Source organism: Rhinoderma darwinii, chromosome 2, assembly GCF_050947455.1.
Source record: "Rhinoderma darwinii isolate aRhiDar2 chromosome 2, aRhiDar2.hap1, whole genome shotgun sequence".
NCBI lineage: Eukaryota > Metazoa > Chordata > Amphibia > Anura > Rhinodermatidae > Rhinoderma > Rhinoderma darwinii.
This window is the reverse complement of record NC_134688.1, coordinates 376665994-376686654: the sequence shown is the minus strand read 5'-3', so window position 1 is coordinate 376686654 and position 20661 is coordinate 376665994. Positions and strand designations below refer to the sequence as shown.

The 20661-nt window shown below is 43.0% G+C and overlaps 2 protein-coding genes across 3 annotated transcripts in view; one reads left to right on the top strand and one right to left on the bottom strand.

Annotated features, from left to right (window-relative positions):
* SLC35A5 (solute carrier family 35 member A5) overlaps window positions 1–20086 on the bottom strand; it is a 30368-nt gene extending 10282 nt beyond the window's left edge. Inside the window, exons 1-2 of one of the 2 annotated variants that reach the window (XM_075853908.1) lie at window positions 19536–20086; window positions 11301–11456 (exon numbers count right to left, since the gene is read on the bottom strand). In XM_075853908.1, the coding sequence (XP_075710023.1) occupies window positions 11301–11430 (130 nt within the window). In that variant the 5' untranslated portion in view covers window positions 11431–11456; window positions 19536–20086. The other variant, XM_075853909.1, reaches the window with a different exon arrangement.
* ATG3 (autophagy related 3) overlaps window positions 19932–20661 on the top strand; it is a 30162-nt gene continuing 29432 nt past the window's right edge. The window contains exons 1-2 of the mRNA XM_075853910.1: window positions 19932–20038; window positions 20138–20235. Coding sequence (XP_075710025.1) covers window positions 20164–20235 — 72 coding nt within the window. The 5' untranslated portion in view covers window positions 19932–20038; window positions 20138–20163. The remainder of the gene's footprint in view (window positions 20039–20137; window positions 20236–20661) is intronic.

The following is a 20661-nucleotide window of genomic DNA, read 5'->3' as shown; positions in this document are numbered from 1 at the left end:
GCACTAGAAATTAACCCTGCTTTAATCTACATTACTGATGGTATAATAAACATGTCTTACAGGAAAAATTACTATACGGGCTAGGTCACCAGCAAGTGCGGATTTAGAACTCCCCAATGTCAGAATAGAAACTCCAAAATACATTAGGAAAACACAGAGAATAAGGAGTCATGTACTATTAGAATATGATTTGCCAAAGGCATAGAAAAATAAATTTTATTAGACAATACAAATTACATATAGATTAAAAAGTAGACTACAAATCGGACAACTGTATACCTCCAGTAGCGTAGGAGGACAATAGGAAACCACTAGTATATAGCACAAAAAAGGAAGGAAGAAAAATCTCCAACAGAAGAAACTGTGAACTGTTCTAAGGCAGCAGTCAAATAACAGTATATGACGCAAAGCAAGAAAACAAGGTAAGGTATCTAAGCAGATCGTAACACAGGTACAATCAATCTCATAATGGTGTTAATATGAAACAAAGTAAGAGATGAGTACTACCAGTTACATTAGCCATGCTTGTATGTATACAGGGCGTCAATCATTAGGTTCAAAGTGTCTTAGCCTCAGTGAAACACACAGCTCTTCCCAGAGTGTAGGTATAAAAACAAGTGAATTTTATAGGGCACAGAAAGTAGCGTTACTAACCCATGTGGTTCCTATGGTCCAGTGACTTCCCAGGTATGGAGAGACCCCAACGCGCGTTTCGCGTGGATGGCTTTTTCAAGGGGTATAACGGTCTAATGTTCTGAGGACAGATATTGAGTCAGCAGAACATTGGCGGCCTTTATGAACTATGCTCATCCGCACTCGCTCTGTAACTTTACGTGGCAGAGTTGCTGTGGTTCCTAAATGCTTCCACTTTACAATACAACTCACAGTTGATCGTGGACTATCTAGAAGGTAAGAAACTTCATGAGCTGACTTCTTGCAACGGTGACAACCTATCACAGTACTACGCTCAAATTCAGTGAGCTCTTGAGAATTTTAGAATAACCCATTCTTTCAAAGCTGTTTGTAAAGGCAGACTGCATGGCTAGGCGCTGGATTTTATACACATGTGGCAATGGGACTGAATGAAACACCTGAAATCAATGGTTAACCCCATCCCGCTGCAGCTATTTTTCGGATTTTCACTTTTGTTTTCTCTTCCCCACCTTCCAAAAGCCATTACTTTATTTTTCCGTCGATATAGCCGTATGAGGGCTTCTTATTTTTTTGCGGGACTAGTTGTAGATTTTTACGGCACCATTTATTGTACCATATAATGTAGACGGAAATTGGAAAAAAATCTTTGTGGGATGGAATGGGGAAAAAAAAAAAAAGAAATTCCTCCATCTTTTGGGGGGTGTTTCTAATTTTCAAGCTGTTCTTATGCGGCTAAAACAGCATGTGAACTTTATTCTGCAGGTCAATACGATTACGGTGATACCAAGTTTATATAGGTTTTTTTTCATGTTTTAGTACTTTTACAGGGAAAAAAAACTGATTGTTAAAAATACAATTTCTGTTTTGTCACAATATTCTGAGGGCCATAACTTAGTTTTTTTTGGTCAATTTTTTGCAGGGCGAGCTGCAGTTTCTATTGGTACCATTTTGGGGTACATGAGACATTTTCTGCTCACTTTTTATTCAATTTTTAGTGGGAGTTGGAGCGACCAAAAAAACAGCGATTCTAGCATTTATTTATTTCTTTTTTTACGGTGTTCACCGTTCAGGTTAAATAATTTTATACTGTAATAGTTCAGACTTTTATGGACGCGGCGATACCAGTTATGTTAAAAAAAAAAAATACATCGTGCTTGGGGAGAAATGGGAAAAACGTTTTATTTTGAACTTTAAATTTTTTTTTATATATTAAAAAAATATTTATCTTACTAGTCCCCCTAGGGAACTTGAACCAGTGATTGTTGGAATGCTTTATTGATATACAGTATATTGTTATACTGACAGTCTTCTATGATGCCCTGCCAGACGGCAGACCTGGGGGCCATCATCATGCCTCCAGGCTGCCATGCCAAACGTCGGCACCCTGCGATCACGTCACGGCAAGGCCGATGCAACGTCACAGTGGGCCGCCCCCTGTTTCTAACCACGACATCTAAGGGGACTCACCCCGAGCCAGCATTATACTCCCCCACCTGACCTATGCTGTATATATACGGTGGCTGTCGGGAAGGGGTTAAAGAGAACCTTTCACCTGCCTCTACATGTGCAGCTGAGAGCACCATGTAATAGGCGCTGCTGCACAAAGCTGGTCTCACTTTAAAACCTTTTTTCTATCCTCCTCCGTTATTTCGATATCGGTGCCGTTGAATTTGGTGCCCGATATGTAGATAAACCCCTTAACTGTCAATGGGGCGTTTCTTTATTTACAAATGGCATGGGGGTGTGTTACTTATCGCTCTGACGCTGTCCAATCAGCTACGGACAGTGTCGGGGCAGCTTGTGCTCAGTCTTGTGGTTCTGCAGTGAACGTGATATTAAACAACTTTGATTTCATTATAATAATATCTGACTACTCGTCTCGTTCCATGTTTTTTTTTTGTTTGTTTTTTTTTTTTTAAATAGTTATCCCGATATGCGCCGTTATTTCCGTCCGGTTCCTCTTGTTATTGGGTGGACACTCTTTGCTATGCCTGCAACCATAAATTCCCATAATAACACGCTGCCTCTCTCTCGTTGACTGTTCCCCCTCCCTCTAATCGTTTGCCTCCCACCATAGCCAACTCTCCCCTAGTAGACCAATAACTTTGTTTACAAACCTCCTGTGCGTGTTCCTGGACACTAAAGCCTTGTTCACACGGCGCTAAAAAAACAAAAACTTGTAAACGCATAAAAAACGCTAACATTTTTCTTGGTCTGTCCTGGTAGCTGGTGTGCGGGTTCTCTGGTTCTGCCTAGTTCTTTTACCCTCTCTCCGATGCAAAGTGTGGAATCAACTCATTATGACGTGTAGTGGTTCTGATGCCGTTTGTCTTGATGCCCACTCTCCTGGACGCACGGTCAGTATTACTTAAGGTGTATTGCTATGTATTCCTGATAACCATGTATTCTGTCCACCATATTACCTTCTCTTCTGCTGGAACAGAAGACTGTGGTGCATTGTGCTTGGAAGTGTTATAGGCATAATATTTTTAATTTTATTTTGCTTTTGTTTTCACTTGCCGAATATGTATGATGGATGCGTATATTTTCTGTTTTGATGTAAAACACTTTTTCTGATGGAAAAACAAATAAAGAATGTTAAAAAAAAAAAAAAAAAAAACATTTTTGCAAAGAGCTTTTTAAAGTACAGGCGTTTTTTTATGAGTTTTCGGTGCGTTGTTTGGGCACGTACTTAGGACTCCCATTGGGAATTGGGCGCATTTTCGGGGTGTAAAAATGGACCAGACAATTCTTTTTTTTTACATGACGCGTTTTTTTAAACACGCGAGCGTAAAAAATGCGTAGTATGCACTACAATGAGTTTACCCATTGATGTCAATCGGACCGTTTTTGACACGTTTTTAATACAATACAATTCCATAATCGTCTGGCATGTCCTAATAGGCAGATGCTTACGGCAGACTTGGAGGCTTTTGTGAGGCCCCCCGGGCTGCCATAGTAAAGCATCTGACCCCCGCTATAGCGTCACAGGGTGGTGGTTGGCTGACAGGGAACCCCCTTCCTCTGGTCGAAAACCTTCAATACCGCGGTCGCTATTGACCGCGACATCTAAGGGTATGTTTACATGCAGTGTTTTCAGGTGTTTTTTCGGGTGTAAAAGCCTCGAAAAATGCAAGCTGAACGCCTACAAACATCTGCCCATTGATTTCAATAGGAAAAACGGCATTTCATTCAGACGGGGCGTTTTTATATGTGGCCCCGTAAAAAGAAGTAGCATGTCACTTGTGGAGGTGTTTTTGGAGCGGTTTTTCATTGAGTCAATAGAAAAACAGCTCCAAAAAACGTTTGTGGCTTCAAAAACAGCTGAAAATCAGAGGCTGTTTGCTCTGAAAACAGCTCCATATTTTACAGCCGTTTTTGTTTCTGCGTGTGAACATACCCTACGGGGTTTAACGATCGGAGACCAATTTTATTGCTCTCTGATCAGTGCCCCATCCCCAAGGCTTTTAGAAACAGCCCGGCATAGGGATTGTACAGCACATAACGCTGCAATCTTCATTTAAAGAAGGTGGCGACCCATCAGAAGAATGACCACTGTGTAAACACTATAGGGTAGTTATTAAGGCCTCTGATGGGGCTTAATAATCAGACACAGAAGGCAGACCTGAAAGACTTCACTAGGCCTACGGGTGACATGGCAACCACTCGGCACACCGCGATCTAATAGTTAGTACAGTTGAAAAAAAGACACAGTATGTCAATCAAGTTTAACCAAGAAACTGGAGAAAGAAAGGGATATCGGTAGACTTTAGAACTGTGTTTTACCCCTATCGATTCAAAGGAAGGAAAAAAAAAACAATGCATAAATTCGATGTCTTTTTTGTGACTAGTTCCTGAGGTAGACTATATCCACAGAGTCACAGTTCTTATGGTAGAGAAGGCTTGTCGTCTCTGGATATTGAACCTTTCTTCTCCAGATGCAGGCAGTGCCCCCTTGTCTGTTGAGGTAATTTTACATGAAACATGCTTTCACCATTTTTTTTTTTGTACAGGCCATTTATATACTTCTATAAGTTAATCATCCCCCCCCCCCCCAGATATATTTTCTTAAAGAGAACCTTTCACCTCCCCAAACATGTGTAGCTGAGTGCAGCATGTTATAGGAGAGGCTTCACAAACCTTGTCTCACGTAAAATTATTTTTCTAACTCCCTCCGTTATTTACATATTGGTGCCGTTATATTTGGCGCCCAATATGTAACTAAGCCCCTGAACAGTGAATGGGGCGTTTCTAACTAACTGAAAGGCAAGGGGGCGTGATGCCTCCGCTCTGGCACTGTCCAATCAGCTGCGGACAGCGTCAGGGCGGCTTGCGCTGTGTTCCCTCCCGCGAGAACACACACAGACTTGGTGTTTGTGCTGCAGATAGCGCGCGCACAGCTGCTTGCTCGCACATCGACGTCACCACTCCCGCCGCCACGGAACGAGACGAGAAAGCAGAGAAGAGGAGGAGACAAGGAGGAAATCTACTTACATCTGATGTGCGTGAATTGGCCGTGCGTCCCACGCTATCTGCAGCACAACCACCAAGTCTGTGTGTGTTCTCACGGAAGAGAGCACACGGCAAGCCGCCCTGACACTGTCCGCAGCTGATTGGACAGTGTCAGAGCGGAGACATCACGCCCACTTGACTTTTAGTTAGTTAGAAACACCCCATTGACTGTTCAGGGGCTTAGTTACATATCGGGCGCCAAATATAACGGCACTGATATGTAAATAATGGAGGGAGTTGGAAAAATTATTTTACGTGAGAGTGTTTGTGAAGCCTTTCCTATAACATGCTGCACATGTTTGGGGAGGTGAAAGGTTCTCTTTAAAGAGGCTCTGTCACCAGATTTTGCAACCCCTATCTCCTATTGCAGCAGATCGGCGCTGCAGTGTAGATAAGAGTAACGTTTTTGTTTTGTTTTTTAAAACGAGCATTTTTGGCCAAGTTATGACCATTTTTATATTTATGCAAATGAGGCTTTCTAAAGTACAACTGGGCATGTATTGTGTGTGTACATCGGGGCGTGTTTACTACTTTTACTAGCTGGGCGTTGTGAATAGAAGTGAATGATGCTGACGAATCAGCATCATCCACTTCTCTTCGTTACCACCCAGCTTCTGGCAGTGCACAGACACACAGCGTGTTCTCGAGAGATCACGCTGTGTGTCACTCACTTCCTGCCCCAGGTCCTGCATCGTGTCGGACGAGCGAGGACACATCTGCACCAGAGGCTACATTTGATTCTGCAGGAGCATCGGCGTTTTCAGGTAAGTCGATGTAGCTACTTACCTGCAAACGCTGATGCTGCTGCAGAATCAACTGTAGCCTCTGGTGCAGATGTGTCCTCGCTCGTCCGACACGATGCAGGACCTGGGGAAGTGACGTCACAGTGTGATCTCACGAGAACACGCTGTGTCTGCACTGCCAGAAGCTGGGTGGTAACGAAGAGAAGTGGATGATGCTGATTCGTCAGCATCATACACTTCTATTCACAACGCCCAGCTAGTAAAAGAAGTAAAAACGCCCAGATGTACATACACAATACACGCCCAGTTGTACTTTAACTTTAAACACGCCCAGTTGTACTTTTGCCAGCCTCATTTGCATATATAAATATAAAAATGGTCATAACTTGGCCAAAAATGCTCGTTTTAAAAAAAAAAACAAAAAAACGTTACTCTTATCTACATTGCAGCGCCGATCTGCTGCAATAGGAGATAGGGGTTGCAAAATCTGGTGACAGAGCCTCTTTAAGACTAAATAATAATGTAATTCTCTTAATATTTTATTATAACTAAGATTCTCCATGCCCCTTATTAGTTTAGTGGTTCTTCTTTGTATTTTTCCAACTCGAGGGCATCCTTTCTACGAGTTGGAGCCCAAAACCGAACTGCATATTCTAGATATTACGGCTTTACAAAGCATTAGTGCGTCCATATTATGTCCTTGTCCTGCAAGCCCAGGCCTCTGTTAATACACTACATTATCTTGTTGGCCTTAGGAGCAGCTGATTGACATTGCATGCTGTTATTTAGTCTATGATCTACAAGTACACCCAGATCCTTCTCAACAAGTGACTCTCCCAGTGTAGCTCTAGGACATATGCAGATTATTACTTTACATTTTTCCACATTGAACTTCATTTACCAAGTGGATGCCCAAACACTCAGTGTGTTTAGGTTGGCTTGTAATTTATGAACATCTTCCATAAACTGAAATATACTACATAGCCTGGTGTCACCTGCAAAAATGTAAGCAAGGCTATACATCCCATCCTCTATATCATTAATAAATAAAGTTAAATAACAGCGGTCCAAGCACAGAACCCTGGGGTACACCACTCAGAGTAGGAATCATAGACTACAACTCTCTGGATACGGTCCTTGAGTCAATTTTCAATCCAAATACAAACTATAATTCTGAGCCTATAGACCTTAATTTACATATTAGGCGCCTATGGCGGAGTGTCAAACGTCTTTCCAAAGTCCAAAAACACTATATCCTCTAACTGCCCTGCTATCCAGGCTTACAGTAGTCACCGCCCTCTATCTAACCGCTCAGATGCTGCGGTCACTATTGACCACGGCACCTGAGGGATTACATGTACGACAGTTTTTGCTCAGGGTGTAAGGTAGTAAGTTGCATAAATGGTATGTCAGCGCCCCTAATGACAGATTATTACTTAACACCATTGAGCTACAGTTATTATCTAAACAACTTCTGCCATGTCATAGAGAAGATGTCATCTGTGGTGTCCAGGCTATAAGAGCCCCGTAGGTTTGCTTCCCTTTTTTTGCTAGCAGAGGGTCTCAGTACAATTCTGGCAGAATGTGAATTTAATCGTGGCACTTTCATAGCGTGCCTCCTTTGCTTCAAGTCTGACATTTCTGATCTGATTTCAGTACAACCGATACTACTAGCAATGTTTCTCTCTGAGGATTGCATGGCTGTGTGCATGTACATTTGTACTTTGTGAATATGTACGCGTGCACATGCGTAGTAAAGTATGCGATTGATGTGTGTATATTAATGAGTAGTTAATGATAGATATATATACATACATACACAGCTTTCAGCTGCATCGCTGTGTCTCCTAAGTGACCCAACGATGCAGCACTAGCAGCCAGGGGCGTCACTAAGTTATTAAAACGTCGGGCAATAGCCCCAATACAGTCCGTCCCCCCCCCCCCCCAAGAAAATGTGTGTGCGCGTATGTATATATAGGAGACAGCAGATCTTTAGCACTATGACCCTAGAACTATGGCTAGGATTAGATAAGTAGCTCAGCAGACTTTATCACCACATGATAGGATTAGATATAGGGCTCAGACATTGTGGCTCCACCCAGAAAAGGTGACATAATAATTGCTTTGCTTTTTTATGCGTTACTATTTTTTTTTTTGTGTGTTTGTTTTCTTTACAGGTTCGGTTCTTGGACTTCTTCGGACTCGAGGACTACTTCGAAGACTGTTTTTATTCTCAATAAAATAGTTAACAAGGGTCGTTTTTTTTTTTTATTATTTCAATAAAATATTTTTTCTGTGTCCCTGTATTTTTTTAAACTTTATTACTACTGCCTAAGTAATGGCCGCTGGTTGATTGACAGCGTCCATTATTAAGGCAGGGCTTAATGTTAGCCAGTGAAAAGGTTAACACTAACCCCCCCCCCCCCATTATTACCCTGGTACCCACCGCCACCAGGGGTACCGGGAATTGGGGTTAGTATTAACCTCTGCACTGGATAACACTAAGCCCCACCTTAGTAATGGACGCTATCAAATAGCCAGCGGCTAAAAAGATACAAATACACTGAAAAAATATTTTATTGAAATAAAAAAACTCCCACACAACCCTCATTAACCATTTTATGGAGAATGAAAAAAGCAGTCATCGAAGTAGTCCTAGAATCCGAAGTAGTCCAACGACCGAAACAGTAAAAAACCAAATACAAAAAAAACATTAGTAACACATGTGGTAGGCTTAGATACAGGGCCCATGTGTGATACTGTCTGTTGGACTCTGTACGATACAGGGTCCAGCAGACAGTAATCTTATACAGTATAAGATTTACTGTCTGCTGGAGCCTTGTATCTAAGCCTACCATGTGATAGGCTTAAATACAGCGTCCATCAGACAGGATCACACATGGGCCATGTATCTAAGCCTACCATGCTGTTTTGAAGGGGGTGCAGCGCTCGTACGAGCGCTGCTTCCCCTTCATTCCGGTCGCTTGCTCACACTGTATCACCGACGCCGCAATCCACAGTGTGAGCAAGTGACCGGAATGAAGGGGAAGCAGCGCTCGTATGGGCACTGCACAACCTTCAAAAGAGCTGATTGGCGGGGGTCCCGGCAGTCGGACCCTGACCCGTCAGATAGTGATGGCCTGAGGATACACAGGGACTGGACAACCCGGGCCCCAGCAGACAGTAATAGTATACTTACCCTCTTCGGCTCCAGTCGCAGCGGGGGCCGTGACTCCATCCAGTGTCGGGATGTTGTGAGAGGCGCAAAGCATCATGACGCTGAAACGTCAGGACCTCCGGAACGAGGAGGGTAAGTATACTGCCAGTTACTATAGTAACAAAGGCCCATGTATTTTATTACATGGGCCGCGGTTATTATAGTAACTTTTTATAGCCGTGGATGGGGAGGGGGGGGCCCAGTCGCAATTGGGACCCCTATAATTATGCCACTCATTCTCAGTCCGGCCCTTGTACATAGATTGTAATCTCATCCAGCACTAAATGTTTTTGAAATGTGGAAGAAAACCGGAGCTTACAGGAATCCTAATCCTATGCAAACACAAGAACATACAATCGAGACGATGTTGACCTCATTAGATTCAAACCCAGGGCTCCATGTCTGTAAAAGAAACCGTGCCAACCTCTAGGCCACTATGCAGCTGGTTGATGCTAAACTTGCAAAGCAAATGCAGGAAACGTGAATTTCCCAGAGGCCTTTCTGTCGTTATCAACTCCCTCCTGCAGCTAAAGGGAGAGTAATTATACAATAAACATTAGGGAATTGCTATGCAGGCAATATCATTACTTTTTTTAAGAGGACCTGTTAATTCCCCTGATATCTGTTACTAAATACTTGTATTTCCCAGAGAGTATCTTTCCTGAACGCTGCGTTCTGCCATCTCTTTGTAAGGCTATGTTCACATCACATTTTTTGCCTACGAAAAAACTCCCGACGTATACTTTAAATATAGACTGTTATGGATGCCTAACAGTGACTTCTATCTCCATTGACTTTAACGGTATCGTCAAACGGATACCATTATTGTCTATGGGTGACGGATGCCACTAGTAGACATGTGTTTAACGTATTTTCACCCATAAACTTTAATGGTGCAGTCACACATGGCAGATTTTGTTGCAGAAATTTTCTGCGACTGAAAATCAGTTACCTTCTTCTGAATGGGGTTGTTTCCGCAACAGGTGCACAGATTTCTGCGAGTTCTATTCAGATGAAGGGAAATTATTTTTCGTCGCAGATGGCGGGATCTAGCAGGATGGAATAGTGCAGTCTAGTACGCGATTACATCTGCCAAATAAAAAGGTATACCAGCCAGATAAGGGCCAAAAGGATATACTTTTGGCCTCTGTCGGACATTTAGCATGTACAAAGTGATCTTTCCTGACGTACACACTAAATGTAGGGCAAAAACATGATGGGAACAGGGCCTAATTCCTCCTGGAAATGTATGAATAATTGGCAACTAAGTCACAGGGAATGCAAGTATGTACTAAAACAGACATGTTAGGGGAGATTACGGTCCTCTTTAAAGAGGCTCTGTCACCAGATTTTGCAACCCCTATCTGCTATTGCAGCAGATAGGCGCTGCAATGTAGATTACAGTAACGTTTTTATTTTTAAAAAACGAGCATTTTTGGCCAAGTTATGACCATTTTTGTAGTTATGCAAATGAGGCTTGCAAAAGTCCAAGTGGGTGTGTTTAAAAGTAAAAGTCCAAGTGGGCGTGTATTATGTGCGTACATCGGGGCGTGTTTAATACTTTCACTAGCTGGGCGCTCTGAAGAGAAGTAACATCCTCTTCTCTTCAGAACGCCCAGCTTCTGACAGTGCAGATCTGTGACGTCACTCACAGGTCCTGCATCGTGACGGCCACATCGGCACCAGAGACTACAGTTGATTCTGCAGCAGCATCAGCGTTTGCAGGTAAGTCGATGTAGCTACTTACCTGCAAACGCTGATGCTGCTGCAGAATCAACTGTAGCCTCTGGTGCCGACATGATGCAGGACCTGTGAGTGACGTCACAGATCTGCACTGTCAGAAGCTGGGCGTTCTGAAGAGAAGTGGATGATACTTCTCTTCAGAGCGCCCAGCTAGTGAAAGTATTAAAAACGCCCCGATGTATGCACATAATACACGCCCACGTGGACTTTTACTTTTAAACACACCCACTTGGACTTTTGCAAGCCTCATTTGCATAACTACAAAAATGGTCATAACTTGGCCAAAAATGCTTGTTTTTTAAAAATAAAAACGTTACTGTAATCTACATTGCAGCGCCTATTTGGTAAAATAGCAGATAGGGGTTGCAAAATCTGGTGACAGAGCCTCTTTAACCAAATTTGCAACACAGTGTAAACATTCTGTCACCCACCCTCATTAGCGGAGAATTTCACCAAAAGGACACGACTTGATCCAAGGCCAACAAAAGTAAATCCAAGCAGAAAGGTGTGCAGGGAAGATCTGGAGAACCATGATGGATTCATACAGGTCGTGTACCTCATGGTAGTCAGTAGCTGTCCAGCATTTCCTATTGAAAAATTTAAAAAAAATCCATAAGGCAATAGGCGTTATAAAGAAAGAACACCATCTATGTATACATGCAGTCATTTTGTAATAGACTTTACAGGCAGAGAACCAATTTTAGATGGGGAGACCAGCTTCAGCACTAAAAAACAAGTGCTGCATGACCGCGTCAGTGGGGACCCAGAGGTCAGATCACCACCGATTTAGCATTTTTACCCCCAGTGTATAGGCAAGAAATGCTAAAGGCTGGAGTACCCCTTTAGGTTACATGTCAACACCTATAACGTGATCTAACTGAAAACATCAATGTGCCACCACTGGCAACTTGAGATGCATACTGCAACTTTACCCACAATGTCACAAAGCAGACATTCTATCAAGAGAGCAGAAGTCGCAGCGGATGTGAGGGCAATCTTAAGAGCGTAGGTTAACATTAGATAAACTAGCTGTGCATTAACCACTTAAAGAGGCTCTGTCACCAGATTTTTCAACCCCTATCTCCTATTGCAGCAGATCGGCGCTGCAATGTAGATAAGAGTAACATTTTTATTTTTTTAAAACGAGCATTTTTGGCCAAGTTATGGCCATTTTTGTATTTATGCAAATGAGGCTTGCAAAAGTCCAACTGGGCGTGTTTAAAGTAAAAGTCCAAGTGGGCGTGTATTATGTGCGTACATCGGGGCGTTTTTACTACTTTTACTAGCTGGGCATTCTGACGAGAAGTATCATCCACTTCTCTTCACAACGCCCAGCTTCTGGCAGTGCAGACAGAGTGTTCTCGAGAGATCACGCTGTGACGTCACTCACTTCCTGCCCCAGGTCCTGCATCGTGTCGGCCACATCGGCACCAGAGGCTACAGTTGATTCTGCAGCAGCATCAGCGTTTGCAGGTAAGTAGCTACATCGACTTACCTGCAAACGCCGATGCTGCTGCAGAATCAACTGTAGCCTCTGGTGCCGATGTGTCCTCGCTCGTCCGACACGATGCAGGACCTGTGAGTGACGTCACAGCGTGATCTCTGGAGAACACGCTGTGTGTCTGCACTGCCAGAAGCTGGGCGTTCTGAAGAGAAGTGGATGATACTTCTCGTCAGAACGCCCAGCTAGTAAAAGAAGTAAACACGCCCCGATGTACACACATAATACACGCCCACTTGGACTTTTGCAAGCCTCATTTGCATAAATACAAAAATGGTTATAACTTGGCCAAAAATGCTCGTTTTTTAAAAATAAAAACGTTACTGTAATCTACATTGCAGCGCCGATCTGCTGCAATAGCAGATAGGGGTTGCAAAATCTGGTGACAGAGCCTCTTTAACCCCTTCCCGCCCAATCACGTACATTTACGTGATTAAAGCTGGTGACTTACCGCCTTTTCACGTAAATGTACGTCATGGAGATGAAGCTGGCTCAGGAGCTGAGCCAGCGACATCACCGCCGGGTGACAGCTGTATGTTACAGCTGTCACCCTGAGGTATCGGCCAGGACCGGAACTAGCCTCCGATCCGGCCGATTAACCCCTCACATGCTGCGTTCAATAGAGATCGCAGCATGTGAGGAGTTTATAGCCACCGGCACCCCAGCAACGTGATCGCTGGGTTGCCGGTGGCTGCAAAGGCGATCGGAGGGCTAATACTTACCTCCCGATGAGCCTGTAACGGAATCCTCCTATGCCCCGTCGTCGGCGGGGCCCAGGAGGCTTCCGGTACCATCGGCAAGATGGCGCCGGCTCAGCTTCCGGCTCAGAAGCTGAGTCGGCGTCATTAGCAGTGGGTGTCCGCTGTATGTTACAGCGGACACCCCGATCTATCGCCAGGAACCGGAGCTAGCTCCGATTCCTGGCATTAACCCCTTCGATGCAGCGATCCATTGTGATCGCTGCATCCTAGAGGTTTGTAGCAAATCGGCAGCCTTGCCACGCGATGGCAAGGCTGGCGACTGCTACCATGGCAACAGGAGCCCTAACAATGGACTCCTGTCTGCCATTACGTAAGCTGATTAGGCCCCGCCCAGAGGCGGAGCCAGATCGGCTTGCTGTCAGTGAACAACTAACAGTTCCAATACATTGCACTACATAGGTAGTGCAATGTATTAGAACATCAAACAAACAGTTGGACATTCAAGTCCCCTAGTGGGACTAAAGAAAAGTGTAAAAAAGTAAAAATAAAAGTTGTAAAACATACAATAAAAGTTTCAAGTAATAACACAAAACACAATCGCCCTTTTTCCCTTATCAAGTCATTTATTATTGAAAAAAATAATAAAGCCATACATATTTGGTATCGCAGCGACCGTAACAACCTAAACTATAAAAATATTATGTTATTTATCCTGCGCAGTGAACGCCGTAAAAAAAAACCTCAAAAACACTGCCATAATTACTGTTTTTTTGGTCACCGTCTTCCAAAAATTTAAATAAAAAGTGATCAAAAAGTCGCATGTATCCAAAAACGGTACCTATAAAATCTATACCTCGTCTCGCAAAAAACAAACCCTCACACCGCTCCATCGACGAAAAAATGTAAAAGTTATGGCTCTCACAACATCGCGGCAGAAGAAATACATTCTCTTTCCAAAAGTAATTTTATTGTGCAAAAAGTTATAAAAAAGTGCTATAAATTTGGTATCGCCGGAATCGTACTGACCCGCAGAATAAAGGTAACATGTAGTTTATAACATACGGTGAACGCTGTATATAAAAAAACAAGCTATGGCAGAATTGCTGTTTTTTTGTCACCTTGCCTCCCAAAAAAGGATAACAAGTGATCAAAAAGTTGCATGTACCCCAATATGGTACCAATAAAAGCTACAGCTCGTCCCGTAAAAAAAACTGCCCTCATACCACTACTTCTATGAAAAAATAAAATAAGTTAAGGCTCCAATAATTCAGGAAAGAAAAATATGCAGTTGTGCCCGAGGGGAACATTTCTTCTGTTTCAAAAGGCGATGTATGAAGGCACTAAAATTAGGGAACCAGGAAGGGGAGAGCCCAAATATATCTGCTGGAAGCGAGGGCGCCCATATTATACCAGGACAACACTTTCCCGGCAAAATTCCCCAAACTTCAAAGGTGCGGAGTGTGGACCAAAAGGGGCATAAGGAAGGACGCCAGTTATCAGTGCGACACCGGCCTGTGCAGAAAGGATTGTGTCACAGCGTAACACACACCTATGGATAATTTTATTATATTTTTTACCTTATTATTATACCACCTGACTATGCCCCGATGTACTCTGCCGAGCTCACATATGCCCCACATTATAAACGGAAACAACAGTGATACTCCAAACAAAACTATTACCAAGCAAATTCCACGCTCCAAAAGCCAAATGGCGCTCCCACCGATCTGAGCCCTACAGCATGCCCAAACAGCTGTTTATGTCCACATATATGGCATCGCCATACCCGGGAGAACCCTTTTAACAATTTTTGAGGTGTGTGTCCCCAGTGGCACAAGCTGGGCACGACATATTTGACAATGAATTGGCATATCTAGGGCAAAATTTTAATTTGTACCTTAGGCAGCGCAATCATTTATGGAAAAGACACGTGGGGTGAAAATGCTCACTACACCCCTTAATAAATGCCTTGAGGGGTGTAGTTTCCAAAATGGGGTCACTTCTCAGGGGTTTCTTTTATTTCACATCTGAGCCTCTGCAATTGTGAACCAATACTTTATATGTCGCCAAATTAGGCCTCAATTTTACATGGTACTCTTTCACTCCTGAGCCCTGTCGAATTTCCAGGCAAAAGATTAGGGCCACACGTAGGGTGCTTCTAAAACCGGGAAACACCGCATAAAAATTGAGAGCTGTCTTGTTAGGGTGGCACAAGCCGGGCACCACATATTGGCGTATCTAAGGAAAAATTCCCAATTTCACTCTCCCACATCGTGTGCACACGAATTTCTGCAAAACACCTGTGGGGTTAACATGCTCACTACACCCCCTAGGTGAATACCTTGAGGGTGTTGTTTCCAAAATGGGGTCACTTCTGGGGGGGGACTGTTTTGGTTCAACAGGGACTTTGCAAATGCAACATAGCGACCAGAAACCAAATGCAGCAAAATCTGTACACCAAAAGCAAATGGTGCTCCTTCCCTTCTGAGCCCTGCCGTGTGTCTAAACAGCAGTCTATGACCACGTGTGGGGTATTGCCGTACATCAGAGAAGTTGCTTTACAAATGTTGGGGTTCTTTTTTTCCTTTATTTGTTGAGAAAATTAAAAATTTTGAGCTAAAGCTACGTCTTATTGACGAAAAAGGATTTTTTTTATTTTCACTGCCCAATTCTAATAAAATCTATGAAACACCTGTGGGGTCAAAATGCTCACTACACCCCTAGATGGATTCCTCAAGGGGTGTAGTTTTCTCAATGGAGTAATTTTTTGGGCGTTTTCACTGTTTTGTCCCCTCAGGGGCTTTGCAAATGCGACGTGGTCTCCGCAAACCATTCCTGCTAAATTTGAGCTCCAAAAGCCAAATGGCGCTCTTTTCCTTTTAAGCCCTGCCGTGTGTTCAAACAGCTGTTTATTACCACATGTGGGGTATTTGTTTTACTCGGGAGAAATTGCTTTACAAATGTTGCGGTGCTTTTTCTCCTTTAGTCCTTGTGGAAATTAGAAAAAATTAGCTAAACCTACATTTTCTTTGAAAGAATGTAGATTTTAATTTTCACGGCCTACTTCCAATAATTTCTGCAAAAAACCTGCGGGGTCAAAATGCTCACAAGACCCCTAGATAATTTCCTCAAGGGGTGTAGTTTCCCAAATGGGGTCACTTTTGGTGGATTTCCACTGTTTTGGCACCGAAAGAGCCCTTCAAACCTGACATGGAGCCTAAAATATTTTCTAATAAAAAGGAGGCCCAAAATCCACTAGGTGCTCCTTTGCTTCTGAGGCCTGTGCTTCAGTCCATTACCACACTAGGGCCACATGTGGGGTATTTCTAAAAACTGCAGAATCTGGGCAATAGATATTGAGTTGCGTTTCTCTGGTAAAAACTTCTGTGTTACAAAAAAAATAGATTAAAAATGAATTTCTGAAAAAAAAAAATGAAATTTTAAAATTTCACCTCCACGTTGATTTAATTTCTGTGAAACATTTAAAGAGTTAAGAAACTTTCTAAATGCTGTTTTGAATACTTTGAGGGGTGAAGTTTTTAAAATGGGGTGACTTATTGGGGGTTTCTAATATATAAGGCCCTCAAAGCCACTTCAGAACTGAACTGGCCCCTGTAAAAATAGCCTTTTGAAATTTTCTTGAAAATGTGAGAAATTGCTGCTAAAGTTCTAAGCCTTGTGATGTCATAGAAAAATAAAAGGACGTTCAAAAAACGATGCAAATATAAAGTAGACATATGGGGGATGTTAATTAGCAACAATTTTGTGTGGTATAACAGCCTGTCTTACAAGCAGATACATTTACATTTAGAAAAATGCTAATTTTTGCAATTTTTCACAAAATTTTGGTGTTTTTCACTGATAAATATTGAATTTATCGACCAAATTTTTCCACTAACATAAAGTCCAATGTCTCACGAGAAAACAATCTCAGAATCGCTTTGATAGGTAAAAGCATTCCGGAGTTATTACCACATAAAGTGAAATATGTCAGATTTGAAAAAAATCGGTCTGGTCCTGAAGGCCAAAATGAGCTTGGTCCTGAAGGGGTTAAAGAGGCTCTGTCACCAGATTATCAAATCCCTATCTCCTATTGCATGTGATCAGCGCTGCAATGTAGATAACAGCAACGTTTGTTTTGTTTTTTTTAAAAACGATCATTTTTGGCTAAGTTATGAGCAATTTTATATTTATGCAAATGAGCCTTTCTAATGGACAACTGGGCGTGTTTTCTCTTATTTCTAACTGGGCGTGTATTGTGTTTTTAGCAACTGGGCGTGTTTACTTCTTTCACTGCACAATCACACTGTGCTCTGGATCATGCTGGGCTGGAACAATAAGAAGTGTAGGACACTGATTAGTCACTGATTAGTCAGCGTCATACACTCCTCTGTACAATGCCCAGTTGTCCATTGAGAGTCATTAGCATAAATCTAAACTAGCTCATAACTTGCTCAAAAATGATCGTTTTTCAAAATAAAAACCACTGCCATCTACATTACAGCGCCAATCAGATTATGTAGGAGATAGGGCACTTATAATCTGATGACAGAGCCTCTTTAAAGAGGACCTGTCACTAGGTCATCTAAGTTGAACTGGTTAACTGACCTGAATAGCGCTGTCTCCCTGATTCCAGAGCGGTTTCTCTTTTTTTTTTTTTTTAGACTCCCCCATTCCAGAGATATGGCCCACTGTTGTGTTGGCTCCCTATATGCTAATATGCTGTAGTTAGCCAATGGGGTGGAGCCAGCTTCGATGCTGACCAATAAGCACAAGGCAGCTTAAGGGTAGTTCACGCCCTGTTAACTACAGCAATTTAGCATTCTCTTTTTTATACTATACAGTTTACCAGCTTGGCTCCCCTCATTCTTTGACCCCAGTCAGGCACCGCATATATCCCCCCCTGCGGGCTCCCTTGCCCAGTAATTCTACAGGCTGTTCAGTGGGGCATGACACGTGCTGCACCCTCCTTTCCTATGATGCTCTGTGGTGCTGGAAATGCTCCTCATTCTGCCCCAATAAAGTGGTGCAATGCTGGCAGCCTTTTTCCCCTAATGTGAAAAGCAATTCTCCTCCACCTGCTCTCTGCGGTCTAGAAATGCGGCCCGGCGTGCAACCGTATTCAGATTATTTACAACACATGCAAGTCCAATTTGTGGTCTTTTCAAAGGGGTTCCCACTTGCTCAAAAAAGTGGTCTTTGGTCGGATTAGGGGGGTGGTCTACTTATAGAGGGGCAGTTACCAAAGACTATAATGGTGGGGAAAATCGGTGACAGAAACATTTGAGTTAGATACGGAAGGAGGGGATGGGGTTATATATATATATATATATATATATATATATATATATATATCACCGCAGGCAAATGCTGCCCCAATCAACTGATTGCCGTGAGTCGGCTAATTTTTCCAGGGGCAGCTACGGCCAGCCAGACACCTCCCCCGCACGGCTGCTGAAGTGTAGTTATACACGGTGGCCATTCTGATGTGGCTCAAATCTGAATGTTAGCAGCTCTCCGCTCTGGTTCAGCCGGGGATCACCTCTATTATGTCCATATATACTTATGGGGCAACCCCTTCATGGAGCATATGGAAATTACATCTGATTCATATACGAAATCTGACAGAAAAACACGTGAACTATGTCTACCCTGTGGTGACCGCTCACTGTACAGCCATTCAGTGACAGCCGATTCTTTTCACTATAAGGAGGGATATAGGTGTATATATTCTATAGGCACTAGGTCTTGTATGATATGATTGCATTAGTGCTACGCTATCCCTATTATTGGAGCTTATGGGCACAAACAATATAAAGCTGCAGATGTGTAGGCAGAATCATGTTTTTATGGCAGTCTTTTTCTTATATATTTTTACCCATCTGTGCGGAGTTCGCTGTCTATGATCTTTGCCTAGTGCCATGTTTTATTAAGCAACTTTATTTAAACACATTCGCATAACAGTTTTGTATGCAAAACGTATAGAAAAATATATGTTATACATTTTCAAGGTTTCCGATTGACTTGCATTTGGAAAAAAATAAAAATAACTTGCGCAGGCACGCAGCACAATACGTTGACTTGTAGGTATGCCCGACGTAACTCAAGTAAACATACGCCACATACATATGGCATATGTTTTTCTCAATGGTCACATTTTGGATACTCTTTAGTTTGTAACAGAAAACCGTATAGGAAAAGAGGTTGGTAAACCTGCTCTCATACAATACACATATATAGGGAATGTAAACAGGTGACAACTGCAAACAAGAACTGAGAAGTGCAAATACTAAGACATCACGTGTGAGACTGTACCTGACAACAAGGTCCCGTCACATATAGACAACTATTGGCAGATGGAACCAAGTTCACTTTTTCTATGCCTACAATGTTCTAGTCAGACACATGCAGACTACGTAAATGGGTGAACTTCATTACTGTGATGGATATATCCTCTAACTCACCCGATGAGTGACTACCAGGGAGCGGCCACCAGACCAGGGACACGTCACTGGCACACTGCCCCACATCCCACTGCACACCTCCACACAATCAACCTCACAAATCTACAGTAACATGCTTCCGGGTTCTAACGTCACGCGTTCCAAACCTCACTGTCAGCATGTGGCGGCCATAAAGGAAATATTTGCATATTTAAAGGTATATGCAACCATATTCTTTGCATAAGAGAAGAATGGCTTTTCCCCCCAAAAAAAACGTGAAAGTGTCAGTAACACTCAGGTTGACAAGACTCAAATCTTTAACTGTATTAACTATTTTGTGATTGCCAGAAATGCCTACGTTACTTATATACTATACAAACTAATTCGCACTAATGCCCACTGAATGCTCCTCCCACCCTTCTCGGGGCATGCGCAGAGGCTACTTCCGGGCGTGGCGCCCCCATGTGACCGGCACCGGGTAGAGGAACAGGGTGGAGAGGTTCCCCGAGAGACCCTGCTAGCTGGTGAGGATTGTTGCCATGACGATGAGTGCCCCTTCCGTGGTAGCTGTCCGCGTTGTGCCCAGTGACCACTACTGACGCAGCTTGTTTTTGCTTCTGCAGCGCCCCTGTGCGGGGAAAGAGGAGCCATGCAGAGCGTTATCAACACGGTGAAAGGCAAGGCGCTGGAGGTGGCCGAGTACCTGACTCCCGTGCTAAAGGTATGCCCGCCACCATTATTATCTCGATAGACATGGGCAGTGTGAGGCAGAGATGCGGCACTGTGTTCCGTTAATATATATATATTAAGATAAACGAAAGTAGCCTGGCTCCAATCGCTGCCACCTTACTCATGCGTTGGGCATTTTTTGGGCATAACCCATTACTTACCTCTAGCTGAACCTCTTCAGATGTTACTTCATCTATGTAAACAGGTACAGTTTGAGGTTTTGAAGATTTCTCCATTTAAATGTTTTCTTCCCCATTCCCAATCCTTCGTTTTGGCCAAATGACTGGTTTTATTTGATCCTTTCCATCCTGGTGGATTGTGCCTTGTTTTTTTAGGGTACATTCTACTTCCTAGCCTGGTGACGACTCCCATATGTCGCCAATGGTCCTATAAAATTGTCACTGACTGTTTTTTGGTT